Source organism: Fonsecaea nubica (assembly GCF_001646965.1).
Source record: "Fonsecaea nubica strain CBS 269.64 chromosome Unknown Scaff106, whole genome shotgun sequence".
Classification (NCBI taxonomy): Eukaryota; Fungi; Ascomycota; class Eurotiomycetes; order Chaetothyriales; family Herpotrichiellaceae; genus Fonsecaea; species Fonsecaea nubica.
The window spans coordinates 75,525-90,248 of record NW_019173779.1 but is presented as its reverse complement, the minus strand read 5'-3'; the positions used below and the strand labels follow the sequence as shown (position 1 = coordinate 90,248).

At 52.9% G+C, this 14,724-nt stretch overlaps 6 protein-coding genes across 6 annotated transcripts; 4 read left to right on the top strand and 2 right to left on the bottom strand.

The window, feature by feature from the left end:
• Positions 1-124: 124 nt before the first annotated feature.
• Positions 125-1,051, bottom strand: AYO20_10250 (hypothetical protein; the record flags this gene model as incomplete). Its single annotated transcript, XM_022648508.1, has 1 exon — positions 125-1,051. The coding sequence occupies one exon, from the start codon at positions 1,049-1,051 to the stop codon at positions 125-127; it is 927 nt and encodes a 308-aa protein (XP_022495535.1).
• A 1,969-nt stretch (positions 1,052-3,020) lies between these two features.
• Positions 3,021-4,253, top strand: AYO20_10249 (hypothetical protein; the record flags this gene model as incomplete). The annotated part of the gene is made up of 1 exon (XM_022648507.1): positions 3,021-4,253. One exon carries the CDS (start codon positions 3,021-3,023, stop codon positions 4,251-4,253), a length of 1,233 nt encoding a protein of 410 aa, XP_022495534.1.
• Positions 4,254-4,843: 590 nt separating this feature from the next.
• On the bottom strand, positions 4,844-8,194 carry AYO20_10248 (hypothetical protein; the record flags this gene model as incomplete). The annotated part of the gene is made up of 1 exon (XM_022648506.1): positions 4,844-8,194. One exon carries the CDS (start codon positions 8,192-8,194, stop codon positions 4,844-4,846), a length of 3,351 nt encoding a protein of 1,116 aa, XP_022495533.1.
• Positions 8,195-8,980: 786 nt separating this feature from the next.
• On the top strand, positions 8,981-10,022 carry AYO20_10247 (hypothetical protein; the record flags this gene model as incomplete). The annotated part of the gene is made up of 2 exons (XM_022648505.1): positions 8,981-9,051; positions 9,107-10,022. 2 exons carry the CDS (start codon positions 8,981-8,983, stop codon positions 10,020-10,022), a joined length of 987 nt encoding a protein of 328 aa, XP_022495532.1.
• A 544-nt stretch (positions 10,023-10,566) lies between these two features.
• On the top strand, positions 10,567-12,772 carry AYO20_10246 (hypothetical protein; the record flags this gene model as incomplete). The annotated part of the gene is made up of 3 exons (XM_022648504.1): positions 10,567-10,760; positions 10,861-11,641; positions 11,696-12,772. The coding sequence occupies 3 exons, from the start codon at positions 10,567-10,569 to the stop codon at positions 12,770-12,772; spliced, it is 2,052 nt and encodes a 683-aa protein (XP_022495531.1).
• Positions 12,773-13,406: 634 nt separating this feature from the next.
• On the top strand, positions 13,407-14,329 carry AYO20_10245 (hypothetical protein; the record flags this gene model as incomplete). Its single annotated transcript, XM_022648503.1, has 3 exons — positions 13,407-13,630; positions 13,698-13,808; positions 13,891-14,329. The coding sequence occupies 3 exons, from the start codon at positions 13,407-13,409 to the stop codon at positions 14,327-14,329; spliced, it is 774 nt and encodes a 257-aa protein (XP_022495530.1).
• Positions 14,330-14,724: the final 395 nt, after the last annotated feature.

The following is a 14,724-nucleotide window of genomic DNA, read 5'->3' as shown; positions in this document are numbered from 1 at the left end:
CTGGTGTCTCTTTGGGTACGTTTGGACCACCTGACGTTCAGTAAGGCCCTGATACAGGTTGACCTCCGGCGAGAGCAAGCTCTGATTGGGAAATTCCATGATATGAATAGCCTCTCGCCAGCTCCTAGCCACTAGTATCCTCGGTATTCTTATCGTCGATTTCTTGTTGCTCTGCCTGTAGTTGACTTGGGGAAGGACTCGGAGCCCGTATACTTCTCGGTGCATCATATATGGAGCTGGTATATCTGGCCCGGAGAGCTTCTTCGCATGCCAACTCTTGGTCATATTGGGGCATCACTCTCCGCATGGCGTCGAGCCAATCGCCCATGACCTTGGGTGTCAGATGGCACATTTGAGTGTACTCCCAGTATTCGGGATACCATCCGGCCGACTCCCACCCGATCAAGGCACATATTCGACCGGCGTCGTCCACAAGGATATTCTGAGGACAGAGGCTTGCATGGGTAAACTTGAGTTGGTATGGTTTCTTAGGCGCATGAACCATTCGAATCTCCTTTTCCGGGAAATCGTCCGGCGGGTGGCCTCTTCGCTCAAACTCTTGAAAAGCTTCGATTGAGAAGAAGGGCCCTATGCGGCCGGAGCCAAATCGGTGGTCCAGTGCGCCTCCCAATGTGGCATCCCCGACCACGCATTGTTTCGGTGGTTGCATTTTGCGGAGTTGCTCAACGAAGCGCCCTAGATCTGCCACAATCTTGTTCTGCTGATGTGCAGACATGGTCGGCCAGACCTGTTGCAGGGGTTTTCCGGGGTAAGCTTCGTACTCGACTAGTTTGCCCTCTGGTCTGTTGTATACCGCGAGGACTTTGTATGAGGGAACAGAAGTGTGTCGATCGATCAGCATCAGGGCTTGATATTCGGTATTGGCACAATGCGTCTTGAGGATCCGAGTATTGCTGAGGCGCAGGACAGATTCCCCAGTGGCAGGGTCGGTCTCTTTCTTCGCCCAATTCATGCGCCATCTCAATCCAAAGGGGAGCTGGTCGTATTCGTCTTTTGGTTCTTCGTCTTTACTTCCGAGACAAAATGGCATGACTGCAAGTACACACTAAGCCCGTGAAGGGCGTCTCGAGGAGTGGGATCGAACGCAGCAAAAGATTGCAGTCAGTGGCATCGAAGTCGGTCGCAGATTATCCGGGGCACAGGCCGACCGATCATGAGAACAGGAGGTGTGCGTAACGGTGGGGGTGAGGCTTATGTGCGTTGCGGCTCAAAGTGTGACCTTTGACGTGGATCGGGTAAGAGACAGGGAAAAGCAGTATGGCTTCGAGATAGCGGTGAGCTCACGTTTGGATTCATGTCGGTGCGATGGACATCTAGAGAACCCAGAGAGTGAGAGGTGATGGTGGGGGGGAGGAGGAACAGAAAAGAGAGAGAGAGCGCGATTAAGACGAGGATGAGGTCCGGTGGGTAGACAGGTAGAGGGGGGAATTGGCTTTCCCCTACCAGCAGCTGATTGAGCCCATGCGACAAGAAGGATAGAGGGAGAGGTTTGCGTAGGCGTAGGGCAAAGGCGAATACAAGTCGGAGGCGGGACAAGAAAAGAGGGACACATTGGAACAAGGCACAATGAAGGCCGTAACGCTGCAAGCCCCCAAGCCCAGAAGCCTAGAGACCCAGAGACCCAGAACCCCCCATCCATTAGTTAGTCCTTGATAGTTTGACTCGGTGACTCGATACTTGGTACTTGGGGCTTGGGGCTTGGTGCTTGGGCGTCGGCATCTCCCTCACTTTTCTGCCTGCGAGGGGGATTGCCTCTTATCCATCCATTCATCCATTCATCCATTTCAACTCATCCACTCACCGTTCATCTCCATTCCTTCATTCAACCCAGCGAATCACCTCAATATGAGGCTAAAAGCGAGCTCGATTCCTCCTGCAGCTCCTCGTTCCTTTACCTAACTCCTTACTCAGAGCCCACACCTTACGGAAACGCACTACCGAGTACCATCCTCACTCTCCAATCACTCTCTGTTCCTGACTCCCGAGGTTGCATCTCCAACAAAAGTCTTAGATCGAACACGCCCCTCCAGCCCTTCTCCATCCCTGCGGACGAGTATGCAGCTCGGTTGGGGGTAGTGCTTCCGTTCCTCTTTCGGGGGGTGGATGTCTACCAAGGCTCTCAAGGTACCAACCAAGACTCCGTGCCACTAGCTATCCTTGGCCAGTTGCTGACCCAAAGGACAAGGAGTAAAGTGTGGACACAGATTCGTATCTGTGATCGACGACAAAAACCCATACATCTGGAAGACGATATCCATTTCCGTACTTCCCCTTGAACAAACAGTATCCCACAGCCTTGACAAGATCCTTATCTGCCAATGATCAATCTAACAAGCACCTGCAATTCCACTCCCAAGAAAGAGCTAAGTAAAGTCCAATGACGATCCTATGGCGGGACCATCCAAAAAGCTCCTTGTCGACATCATCTGGTGGTGTAGCTGACTTGAAACAATGACCAGAGACAACAAAGAGCACGGATGCTGTTTGGGAGGGGATATTGCATTCCGATCAAGCATTGAATAAAGTGCAAGTGAACATCTCACCCCTATGATTGTCACACGGGGATTTCCAGCACATCCATCTGTTGTCATCCGTCATCTGCTTGAACCTGGAAACCCCGTGGCTGAGAATGTCCTGGTTCCCGATGCTCAGTATGCATTCTTTCGACCTCCTTCTCGGCTTCCGTTGTCTTAGTTTCTGAAATGGGACATCTTAAACAAAGGAAAGTTGTCCAGTCTGTTCCTGATCACAATGAGGCCGGGACTGCCAAATTTATCACGATCAAAGGAGAATGTGCATACATCGCCTATTCTAGGCGGACTCTGCCCATTGTCCTCAAGATCTGGTCTAGTTCTGGCCTGACCTTTGCTGGTGATGGACTCCCTCATAACTGCTTTCCCCTCCCCTGACAACCATCTCTTGCAGCACCCAGCTTGTAGGGTGGTCACATCTACGTCTCGATACAGTCTAACAATCCTTACTTATCAAATAGGACAGTCATGGCTTCGTCAAACCCAACATCCCCATCCCTTCCTCCACCATCGCCATTGTCGCCACACTACACTAGAACTGTTGAAGGCACATTGGTTCAACCACTCCCCCAGCTTGTGACCACTTTCCCTGGTATGGCCCCTATCCAAACATCGATCAACACCCCAAATCAATGGTCTTGCAGCAATGTCAATGGCACTATTTGTCGACGGAACAGCCTCGCATCACCAGTGATATCCCCTACACCGGCCGCTTTTCCGCCGATGTCCCCCGGATTTGGACGAGATCAGATACGCACGCCAGAGAGAGCACATTTCCAAATCACGCGCACTCCGGTAACAGCCAGTTTCCCGCGCGAAGATGGCCGACAGAGCCGCATGGCCATGCGCGGCCCGGCAGGTGAGAGAGTCATGACGCTCCCTCTGCGTGTCAACACGGTCCTTACCAATCAGACCATCCTGGAAGAAGATCAGTCTGAAACTGTATCTACACCGTCCTCTGATGTAACAATGGTCTGCGACTTTGCGCAAGCAGACATGATCACATCCACATCGTCCAGTACCAAAGGTAGGCTCCTCGCCCGCTCTCACGCTTCCAACCCCACCAGAGCTCAAACTCGCTCTCCGATCAGAAAACAGTCGCAGAAGAACAGCCGCCTCCCATCAAAGCCCCGTCATCCCCCGCCGCCCAAATATCATGTTAAGGTCATCCCCGTTCTTTCACCTACCACCCAGCGAAACAAGCAGCATTACTTGTCCAGCGTAGAGCATCTACGTGCGCCTTTAGTCCCCTTGATATCCGTGACAAATGGCCTCCCACACCCGCAATTCCCCACCAGCCTCCTCCAGTATCATTTACTGACACATGAGCAACTTGATTCCCTGGCGAGATGGTACCACCAAGTAACACCCCCTCTGGAAGAGACATTTCAGTATCCGGCATGGATCCCTGCTTGGACGAGTCTCTACCAGGCCCGACAGCAGACCTCCGCCGACGAAGAGGTTAGTGTGGATCTTGAGACGAAAAGAAGACGGTGGGGACGATTCATCGGCCTGAGAGGATGCGAGAGCCCAACCGCCGAGTCAGGGCCTGTTGGAACTGGAGAAGAGGGTGAAGAAGCCACCACCGTCGAAACACCCGACGAGCTGGCCCTGCGCATGGAGCGGGAGTGGCGGCGTGCTCTCGAGCGTGCGGAGGAAGAGGCCCGCGCGTACGAGAAGAGCTGGCGAGGTCGATGGTGAAAATGTTCATGGTAGGATCTGATATGCATGATACGAGCTCGGAAGGATGTTGATTGGAGTACTGGGACCCTTTGGAATGATGGACGTGTTGTTGACTTTGATCTCCCTCCCTTCCTGATGTGGTGTGGTGTGCTTGCATTCCAAGAGAACTCGCAACCCTCTTCTCCGTACTAATCTTCTGCCCTCGTTTAATCTGTACCCCGTCGTCTACCAGAAAGATAATTGTGCACAAACAAGCAAGCAAGCGTAATTGAACAGGAAGAAGGATTCGCCACTCGGTTTTCAATATATGAATAGTTGTCAATCAATGTAATCACCATAAAAAATACACATGTCTTGTCTATCATGGTAGTATTCATCCACCGAAGAAAGATCCCTAACTCTGGCATCTTTATCGACATACATATAGGAAGACACAGACACGGGCACATACGTGTATGTATATACCGTACATGTCACGTTAATGACCATTTAATAGTGGTAGTGATAGTGCCCGTGATGATAGCAGTAATACTCGAACCAGATCCCGTGCAATTGCCAAACACAGCCTTGATCTTATATCTGTATCTGTGTTTTGGAGAACGTAATCTCTAGATAATCTCCAAATTGGCGATTCTCACCCCCTTGGTCTCGACGTGATACCGTCGCTTGACGCCCACGGCGACGGCACCGGTTTTAAAGGCGTCATAGACCCTCTGGCCACCGCCCACGAGGACCATTGGGATCGGGTTCCGTCGTAGTAAGCCCGCCGGGGTCGTCTGGCGGCGGTGCAGGTACGGACGAATCAGGTTGGATTCGTCGTCCAAGATACTCTGAGCGCTGTGGTGATCATCTCCTTCTCCGCCGTCGTGTTCGTCGTGGTCTGCATGCGACACGACAATCACCAGCTGCAGTGCCTGCGCGCTCGGTTTGTAGGTAGGGATATTCTCCAGCTTCGCACTAAAGTCGCATCCTCCCCTCTTAATCACGAGCACTTGGTGCTGCCTCACTATGTTGACAGGTAGCCTGTGGTCGCAAAGTTCGTCCGTCACATAGATCTTGGTCCACGACAATGCAGGCACGGTGGCCCCAGATGATGTTAGGGTGGGGACCTCGGACCAGTCTGGCAGTGGTGCGGTGCCAGGGCCTGTTGGTGTCACAGCCGAGAGGTGATACCGTAGCAAATTGCCTGGTCTTCCTTCTGCCGAAGACGACGATGAGAGAGAGGCAAGCTTCGTCGCTACTGGTGTAACGAGTGAAAGAGGCGTTGAGAACGGCCAGGGAGATGGAGCACGCCCTTCTCTGATGAGGCTTGAGATCTGAGAGACAATGGCGTTCCACGCCGCCCGCATGGCACCATCGTTTGCGACATCTTCGAATTGTGGAAGATCAATGAGCAACGGTGCTTCTCCGCCGTTTCCAGACTCTTGGCCTGCTGTGGTCGCCGCTGCTTCGTCGGCTTTTCCATTGTTCGAGTCTTCAATCGACCCATCCAGATCGACTACCAGGTCCAACATGACAGCGTCGCGAATACGCGTGAAATTGGGATCTGCTGGGCTAAGGACATCTCTGCCCGTGTCGCGCGCTAGGTACACCTTCTCATCTTTACCAAGGGGAATGTTGTTGATTGTTTGGATGCGGAATGCGTCGTGGAACCCGTCCTCGAAAAGCAAAGGGTAATCGCGAATCATTCCGAGCCGCAGCCCGCTGATCGCGTTGATCAAGATCCCGTCTTTTACGCGCTGGAGGGGAGGAACAGGTTGACCAGGGGCAGACATTGCCGGGAAGGAAATGTCGAGTGTCGGTGGAGTCGGGATGAGCGAGCTTGATGCATTCCAAGGGACCAGTTCCGGGGGTAGCGTCCACGGATAATATGTATAATTGGAAGGAGAGCTGATATCCAAAAGGGTAATGCTCGGGTGATCTGCCGCGTATTCACCAAGAGCAGATTCAACATTGTCCCTATGAGGCATGAGATGAAGTCGAGCCAGATTAGCTGCATGAAAGACATCGCCCCGTGAAGCAATACTGGAAATGGTCAGCGGCAGGGGTGAAGGTTTGACGGGACAGAATAACTCTTCGCCGTGTACTGGATGCAAGACAGCCTCAGGATGGGAGCCTTTGGCAACACTTCGCGGAATGACCAATGGATGGCCTTCAGTGGTGAAGACGAAGGGTTCATCCAGGCGGTTGAGAGGGTGTGTTGGATCGAAGAGAAGAAAGAGGTATTTTGCCGTCTCTCCGAGGAAGAAGCTCTCCATCCTATCCGTCTGCTCTCCGGTCAACACATTCTGGATGCTCGCCCAGCCACACCTCGTCCAACATCGTCGTTTGATATCCCGCAGGACCATCTCCCCAACGTGAAAGTACCAGGGATCTTCCGTCGCGCGGTAGAGATAATACGTGGACTCGATGAACTCTGGTCGGCCTATCCACCAACCAAGCCCACCTTCAATGCCACCTGTCATGAGATTCCACCGCTCCGGCAGAGCAGAGAACCTTGTCCAGAGAGCTGTCTGTAGAAGGTGAGTTTCCACGGCTTCGTCAACATGTCCCGCAAGCGTGAGAAGGCCAGGGTAGTACGCGCTCAATGCATCCATCCAGAATCCTCTTGCTGCGCCAGTGGAGAAATCAGCTTGGATGTAATGAGGGTGCTGATATGTTGGTCCACGATAAAGGTGCCGCTTGATTGCCGCATGAGCAGCATTCCAAGCATCGAGAAAGGCCTCGGACGTCGAATCTTCCGCAGGTAAAGATTGATGAAGAATCCTTGGATCTTGTGAGGCAGTGCTGTTATAGACCGGATGAGCGTCGCGTGACAGGAGGATGTGCGACTTCAGAGCGTATTCAAAGAAGCTGTCGATTCCAGCACCGATGCCCGTCCAAGTGCCGATCCAGTTTCCGCTCTCTGCGTCAATCCCGCCGCCAATCAGGTCGATAGCACTGCGCCTTTGCCAGATCGCCCAGAATGCTCTTTTTGCGAGATCCTCAAAGCGAGGATCTCCAGTTAGCCGGCTCAAGACTGTGAACTCAAGCACCAGACTTCCAGCACCGGCACTGCACGTCTCTGTGATTTCGGCAGCCCCTGGTCGAGCTTCACATCGGCCGTCTTCGGCACCAGTATTGAAAGGAGAATTGACGTAAAACGGGATCCCATGTCGAAGGTTGACACGAGGATATGGTATACCGGTGGACGACCAGAAGGCAGGGATCAGGCGGTTCCCAAGGTCATATGCCAGCCGGAGAAGTTGGCCGTCATATTCAAAAGCATTGGGCCAGACAATTCCTTGCTTCTTGCCGCCAAACTGGTCCTTTTGCCAGGCTTCAGCATACGCTACCTGCTTTTGAGGAGGGGCATAGCCGCGGATCGGTAGCTCGCCAACCGCGAATAGATGAGCGCTCAAGAGCCCACCAAGACCTCGTATCGCTGTCTCAAACACCTGCACCTTACTATCCAGATCGAATCCTCTCGCTCTTAAACCTTGACCCGACGGGCCCTCGGAGCCATCGCCATACTGCTCGACCAAATCCCTGACGCTGTCCTGGAAAAGCCGCAGGGGTTTATTTTGCTTGGAACTTGACGGGCTGGAGGCCAGTATCGCGAGGGTGGACAGACTGTCGATAAGGGTCAGGGAGTAGTTTCCCAGAGGGTCATTGACTTCGATGTGCGCGGGGTTGTCGCGGTCGCGGGTCAAGGGTTTGCAGGAGATGGGTCGCAATTCGTCCTCGGGAAAAGCATAGGACATGTAATTCTCGAAGCCATGATAGAAAAGATCCTCAGCCTCCTTTCTGAGGGCTCTGATCTGGCCAGGTGTCTGTGCGTGGACCGTGGCTATGGAAGCCAGACAGGCCAGAAGCACGACAAGACGAACGCCTCTCAGCCATTGCCAAAGCCGTGCCGGTACGAAAATTGTAGACAATGTTATAGCTGGAGGCGTCACATGGCGACAAATCATGCGCATGGCACACTTGCGGGTGATGGTGCCACAGACCGCATATCAATGGCGAAGTGTAATACACAACTGCGTCCAGCGTTGATTCGGTGTCCTGAATGACATTCGGAATAGAGGTTTTGTCTGACAATATATTTCTCGGCCCTGCAGGTGGGTGAAATGGCTTTATCGTTTTGTCAGACGAAACCTCCCTGCACACTCGGACTTATTATTTGGGGCTCTGGCGCCTTTCGTTGTTTTCTCCGTTGGTCCCATCCTCTACCGCCCACAGCAACTCATTTCTGGGCTGACAAACTGCTGAAGACCGCCGGTAGCACTGCTAGCTTACACCCACAGCACCGAATTGCTACGTGAACGGCAGACGCCCCGTCAAACTCCGGTCAGCTAAACAGGTTGTTTGACAATCTCCCTCCCCCACCAGTTCAGAGAAGGCGCTTCAATTGCAAATGCTCGGGACAAAAATGCAGCTTTCGTTGTGGTGGCCATCGCTCAGCTGAACGTAACACGGAACCTCAAGCCTCGTCCCTTCGTCAGCATGATTGAAAAAACAAAGGACATTCTGGTGGTCGCCCTCCATCACCGCATGGTTGAACATTAGACTATAGGTGGGAACATGGGAGCAAATGGCGAATTGCCGGGCGCGGGACATAATAGAAGGACCATAGCACAAAATAATATTATAATGGAACCCCCAATTTTTCCAGCGACGAACCGATCTTCCCATCAGAGACAACCTCCCCGAATTGCTGGCCATCGTAGATCTTTGAAGAGCGGGATTTGAAAACATTCTCCGTCATGAAAGTCTTGCTCACAGGAGGCAGCGGTTTCCTTGCTGTACATTGCTTGGATGAGCTACTCAAGCATGGGTATTTTTTGACCACTTCCGGCCCTGGATGGCATCCAGCGTTAACCATTCATTAGGCACGACGTGGTTGTCACTGTACGCTCTGACGAGAAAGGACAGTACCTGCAAGAATTATTCAAGGGCCAAACAGTCTCGTATACAATCGTCAAAGATATCGCGGTAGACGGCGCCTTCGACGAGGCCGTCCAGGCTGAACCACCGTTTGAGGCCGTCGTGCACACTGCCAGCCCTTTCCATTTCAAAGTGACCGACAACAAAAGGGATTTGCTTGATCCTGCCATCAATGGGACAACAGGAATTCTGAAGGCTGTCCACCAATCAGCAAAGTCTGTTAAGCATGTGGTGGTCACGTCCTCCTTCGCTGCCCTGTCAAATTATCGCAACCCACCCGCGGTATACAGCGAAGAGATCTGGAATGACATGACCATGGAGGAAGCTCTGACGGCGCCAAACCCACAAGCGGCATACAGAGCGAGCAAAAAGTTCGCCGAAAAGGCTGCTTGGGACTTTTTGGAGGCAGAGAAACCAGGTTTTACTCTGACCACCCTTTGTCCACCCATGATATATGGGCCGGTGCTCCATCAAGTCAAATCGTTGGATGATTTGAACACTTCCAGCCTGCGGATATTGAATCTCTACCGTGGGACGCCGCGAGCTGGACCAGTCGGTTCCCCGATCCACGTCGACGTTCGAGACTTGGCTCTGGCTCATGTGCTCGCATTGGAAAGACCACAGGCGGCCAACCAGCGGTTCTTTGTCGCTGCTCAATTGGCCACCGAGACGCAGCTTCGGGAGATCATGGAAGAGGCCTTTCCAGAGATCAGGGGGAATCTCAAGGACGAGCTGACCAACACCCCGCCACCCTGGGGTATCGACAACAGCAAATCCATCAATGTCTTGGGGATCAAATACCGACCCCTGAAAGAGACGATCGTCGATGCGGTCAATTCCCTGAAGAAGCTTGGGGCATAGGACATCAGGTGTAAAAAGACGGCGAGACATGATATAGAAGATATAGAGGATATAGACTTTCCATCACCGCGACATCTTGTTGTTCGGATCGTTCGTTTCATTGTTATAGATGCATATCCAAACAAACATCAGAACTTGGCCGAGTATTCAAGGACATTCTGTGGTTTCGTAAACGAGGTCAACCGGTGGTTACACGGATGACGAACCATTTTCTCAATCCCTCGTGGCAGCGGTACCTAGTAGTTTGTTTCCCAACTGGAATATCATGAGCCTTTCTCTTTGAGCTGCAATCCTTTCTCCGACAGCCTCGATCGTCCGAAAGCCTGTGAGTCCGGACGGGCCAAGCGGAGGAAGCGGGAAGCGGGGAGATTCGGCGATTTTGCAAGTGGCTTTTTGCCGCGGCGCTTGTCTTTTTGTCCGGATGCTCATTTGTTTCGAGTCTCTTTTGGTCTTCCCAATCTGATATTCGGTAATAATTTACCCCCCTACCCCCTGTGCCCACGGCGTTGTCAGTGATCGCCGCGGCGAAAACAACAGGGCAAAGATGTCGCTCGAGGACCCAACGACATGGGTGAATTCGACAACGTTGGACGCCTCCATCGCCGGCGTCGCCGGAAGCTCGAAACAAGGCAACGCCTGCGAAGCCTGCCACACGCGAAAAGTCCGATGTGACAAGAACCTCCACGAGAGCACACGCGAAGTTTGTTCCAATTGTCGCGATGCTGGGAGAGCCTGTCTGTAAGGGTCCCCGTGTTTTGTCCGAGATATGTATATATGTACTTCCGAGAGCACCTCATTGACATTGGAGGGGAATCTATCCAAAAAGACCGCATGTCAGGAAACGCAGACGTCAGGTGTTCCTTCGTGACGGTGCTACTAGTTCTGCTGGTACTGGTGCCGCCGCCGCCGCTACCAGCAGTAGTCCAGCACGATCCATAAAGGAGGATGAAAAGTTCCGATTTCCAGCAATTGGCGAGACGAGTAGGAAGAGGCTGACGACGACGACAACGACGACCCTGACCCCATCCCAGCATTCGAGCTATCTCGGTCGCGCCGACTACATCCCCGCCCATGCCGAGATTGACGAGGACGATGCGACTCATTACGAGAGTCCCGGTGCACGCGCGCACTCATGGCACAACTTTGAGGTCAAGATCCGGCGCAACCTATCCGTGCTCGAGCTGCCCCAGGGCACGCTGCGGCAGACACTGTTGAGGAATTTCCTGCAGAGGTGTCGGCCCTGGATGCCCCTCGTGAATGCCTCAGACCTGGAGCGGCTGGATGCAAAGACCAATGACACGCTGCTCGTCACGTCCATGCTGGTGGCGGGAAGTATCGTCTCGTCAACGCCGCAGGCTGCGGAACAGGGCCAGAGGTGCTACCAGCGGGCCAAAGTGCTCTTCTACACGAATGCCGAGCAGAATCACCTCCACGCCATCATGGCCACCATCTTCCTGCAGTGGCTGAATCCGTCTGGCCCGGAGCACATCTCCATTGACAGTAGTAGCTTCTGGCTGCGCCTCAGCGCCGCCCTCGCGCACCAGATGGGTCTCCATCGCGAACCGGGCCCCCGGATGGCAGATGCGAAGCTGAGGCGGAGGATTTGGTGGGCACTGGTTGTAAGGGACGCATGACCTGTCATGGTTATCCCCAAAGCTAACACGATGCTAAAGTCCAGGGACAATCTGATAGCCGCAAGTCACGGGCGTCCAAGGGCGGTCAATGCAGAAGACTCGAATGTTCGCCCCCTCCGGCTGGACGATTTCGACGGCGACGACGAGGACGCACTCCTCTTCATGCACTTTGCCCAGATCACTTCCATCCTGGGAGATATGACCGAGGAGTATCGTCGGGGGACCCTGTCGGATCGCAAGAAGATCGATTTTGAAGACAGCCTCCGCCGATGGCTGAAAACCGTCCCACCCAGCCTGCGACTATACAATCCCGAGACGAAGAGACTGAATGACTATAACTTCAAAGCCCGGCAGCTCCACACCATCTACTTCACCTCGCTCATCATTCTCTTCCGGCAGGACAAGAGAGATCAGCCGCCGTCACCCGTCGCTCTGCTCGCCGCGTCCTTTGTGTCCGGCATCTTCGAGGAGTATCTGACGTGGGAGGATGTGTCGCATCTCGCAGTCACGTCCATCTTCTACCTGATGGTCGCCGCACTCTTGCAGCTGTCCTACCAGCGATTTCCGTCGCTAGCCACCCATCGGGCGGAAGAGACTGAGATTATCAGATCATCGTTAAACGAGCTCAAAAAGAGATTTCCCTCGGCCATCGGCGCTGAGAGAGTGGTCAACCAGATGATGAAGCATTCCACGACTCTCCCAGAAACGGCGCAGTCGGCGCAGATATTTCTCTCACCTGATCAGGAAGAATTCTTTGCACCCTTTGGCCCCGAGCTGTGTCGGAAATGGCGGCTGGTGGTCGAGAATCCAATATCCGCAATGCCACCACCACCATTAGAAGGAGTTGAGGAGTTTACCGGCCTGAACCGGTCGGATAACGGAGTGGTCGTCATAGGGCACACAGGTCATCATTTACAGGCCAGTGCTGAATCACCGCAAGACGTACAGGCCATTATCACCGCCGAGTCGGCATGGAACACCAGTACGCCGTTCACCTTTAACATTGACGACCAAAACCTGTTCTCGGATCAACTCGGTCTCGACAGCGTCGGCCGCTGGTGGTGGGCTGACTGGATGCCTGAAGCAGACCTAGACTTTCTCTCCAGGTCACTGTGATGCAGCGGCTGCCAGCACCAAGAATATCGTTGAGGCATCCCGAGATCATTCCCATCCAACTATACTCTTGAACCTCGATCTACAACTGGCAGGGAACTACATGGTCTACAGGACTATCATTTGACTGGCCTGTATTCTCGTTCCAGGACAGTGAACACACCCAGAGCATATCATTAATGAAACAGCCATAAAAAACAAACAAAAAAAAAGGAAAAACAGGAGAGCTAGTGTTCCATCAATCAGCCATATTAAAAAGGAGAGTAATGTAATGCCTCGCCAAGAAGGTGCAACCCCCCCGGCTCCTTCCTATCTTCACATCCATACTCTCACTTTCACTTCACTTTCTCACTTTCACTTCACTTTCTCACTTTCACTTCACTTTCTCACTTTTACCTCACCTATAAATTTCAACTTTCTTTAAATTTTTACCTTCATGACAGGAACGCCGCCTGTCATTACTCATTCTTTCTTCTTTCGTTCCTTCTTTCAAGGTTCTTTAATTCTTCAATTCTTCGTTGTCCTTATAACAGGACTTCACTGGTTTTACAGACCCAGCCTGTGATATGAAACCCTGCGCCTGGAGGTTTCCTTAGATCCTCTCCAGGTGCCAACCCTGGTCACAACATTTCGGCATATGGTCAAAACAGAGCCTGAAGATCACGAATTCGTGGTACTGTCTTCGGATCCTGTTGAGCCCCCAGCTCTTCCTACACAGTCACAGCCTGCAGCCAAGGTAGAGCCTGCAGACTACAAGAAAGTCAAGGATTTATTGGATGCTCTCGAGCTGCCCACTATCGTCATAACATCACAGTCTATGGCCAAAACAGAACATAAGGAGCATGGAGGCATGGAGCTCTCGTCAGACCCCATCATACTACCAAGACGTACTACAGCCTTCCAGACTATGGCTAAAATTCGCATTTAGAAGATCTCTCACTGAGGGATTTGAGGAAGATCACAAAGCCATGAAAGTCATCGTCAGGCCACACAGCAGCTCCAACAAGCTCCCCAGACCCTACGGTAGTCCTAATGTTGGGTATGAGTCCTGGATTGGATCAAGACAGTTCAGATAGTCTCGACACAGACACCCCTACCTCCATGGATTTGGACATGGCTAGTCTGAGAGACTCCACCGCAGCCAGTACACGACGCAGCCGGCCGTCCAGCACCAGAAGTACCCGCCCAACCGGTGGCTGGGCGGGACAGTCGGCACTGACCAGGCAGAGTAAAGAGGCTGCATTGGCCAAACTTGTCGACGAGGTCATACAGGCCAGAGAGCAGGCACAGGCTGAAAATAATAGCCGACCTGCAGACCCACCCAAAGTTCTCCCGAACATGACTCATGCAGATCGGGACGTACTGCTTTCCAAATGCGAGAACACAGAATGGCTTGCTAGGATTGTAGGCACAGAGCTGTGTGGGCATGAAATGCTCTATCTGGAACGAGAAGCACTCAACCTCCTGGACCACGATGGCAACTCCTGCATAAAAATGGATCCCGGCGCCTCCGTATACGACTTGTCGAGCATCAAAGCTGCACGGCGTTCTACTATGTGATACTATGGGCCTTGGGAACCCGCCGCCACCAAGGGGACACATCTCCCTGACTGCCACGTGCACCGCAAGTTGACGCCCATTGACGGTGGGGCGGTCAACACACGCAAAGATCTGGACGGGCTGATGCCCCTCGTGCCCTAGTGTGATCCAGTTGTGGTTGTTTAGTTGATGTGAGGGAGTGCCGTCAGTTGTATCGAGGAGGGTCACATGATGGGTGTGTTGGTGAATCAAGAGCATCAATGAAATGCCGCGAAGGCATGCTGCCCAAGTTCGTCCTGTATGTAAGAGAGCCGGTTTCCAGCTGGAGGAGAATCTCAGATGGAGGTGCCACGGTGCCAAGGTCGGAAATGATATGCCAAGCCTTGATAAATGATTAGGTAAGAATCGATCCGCTG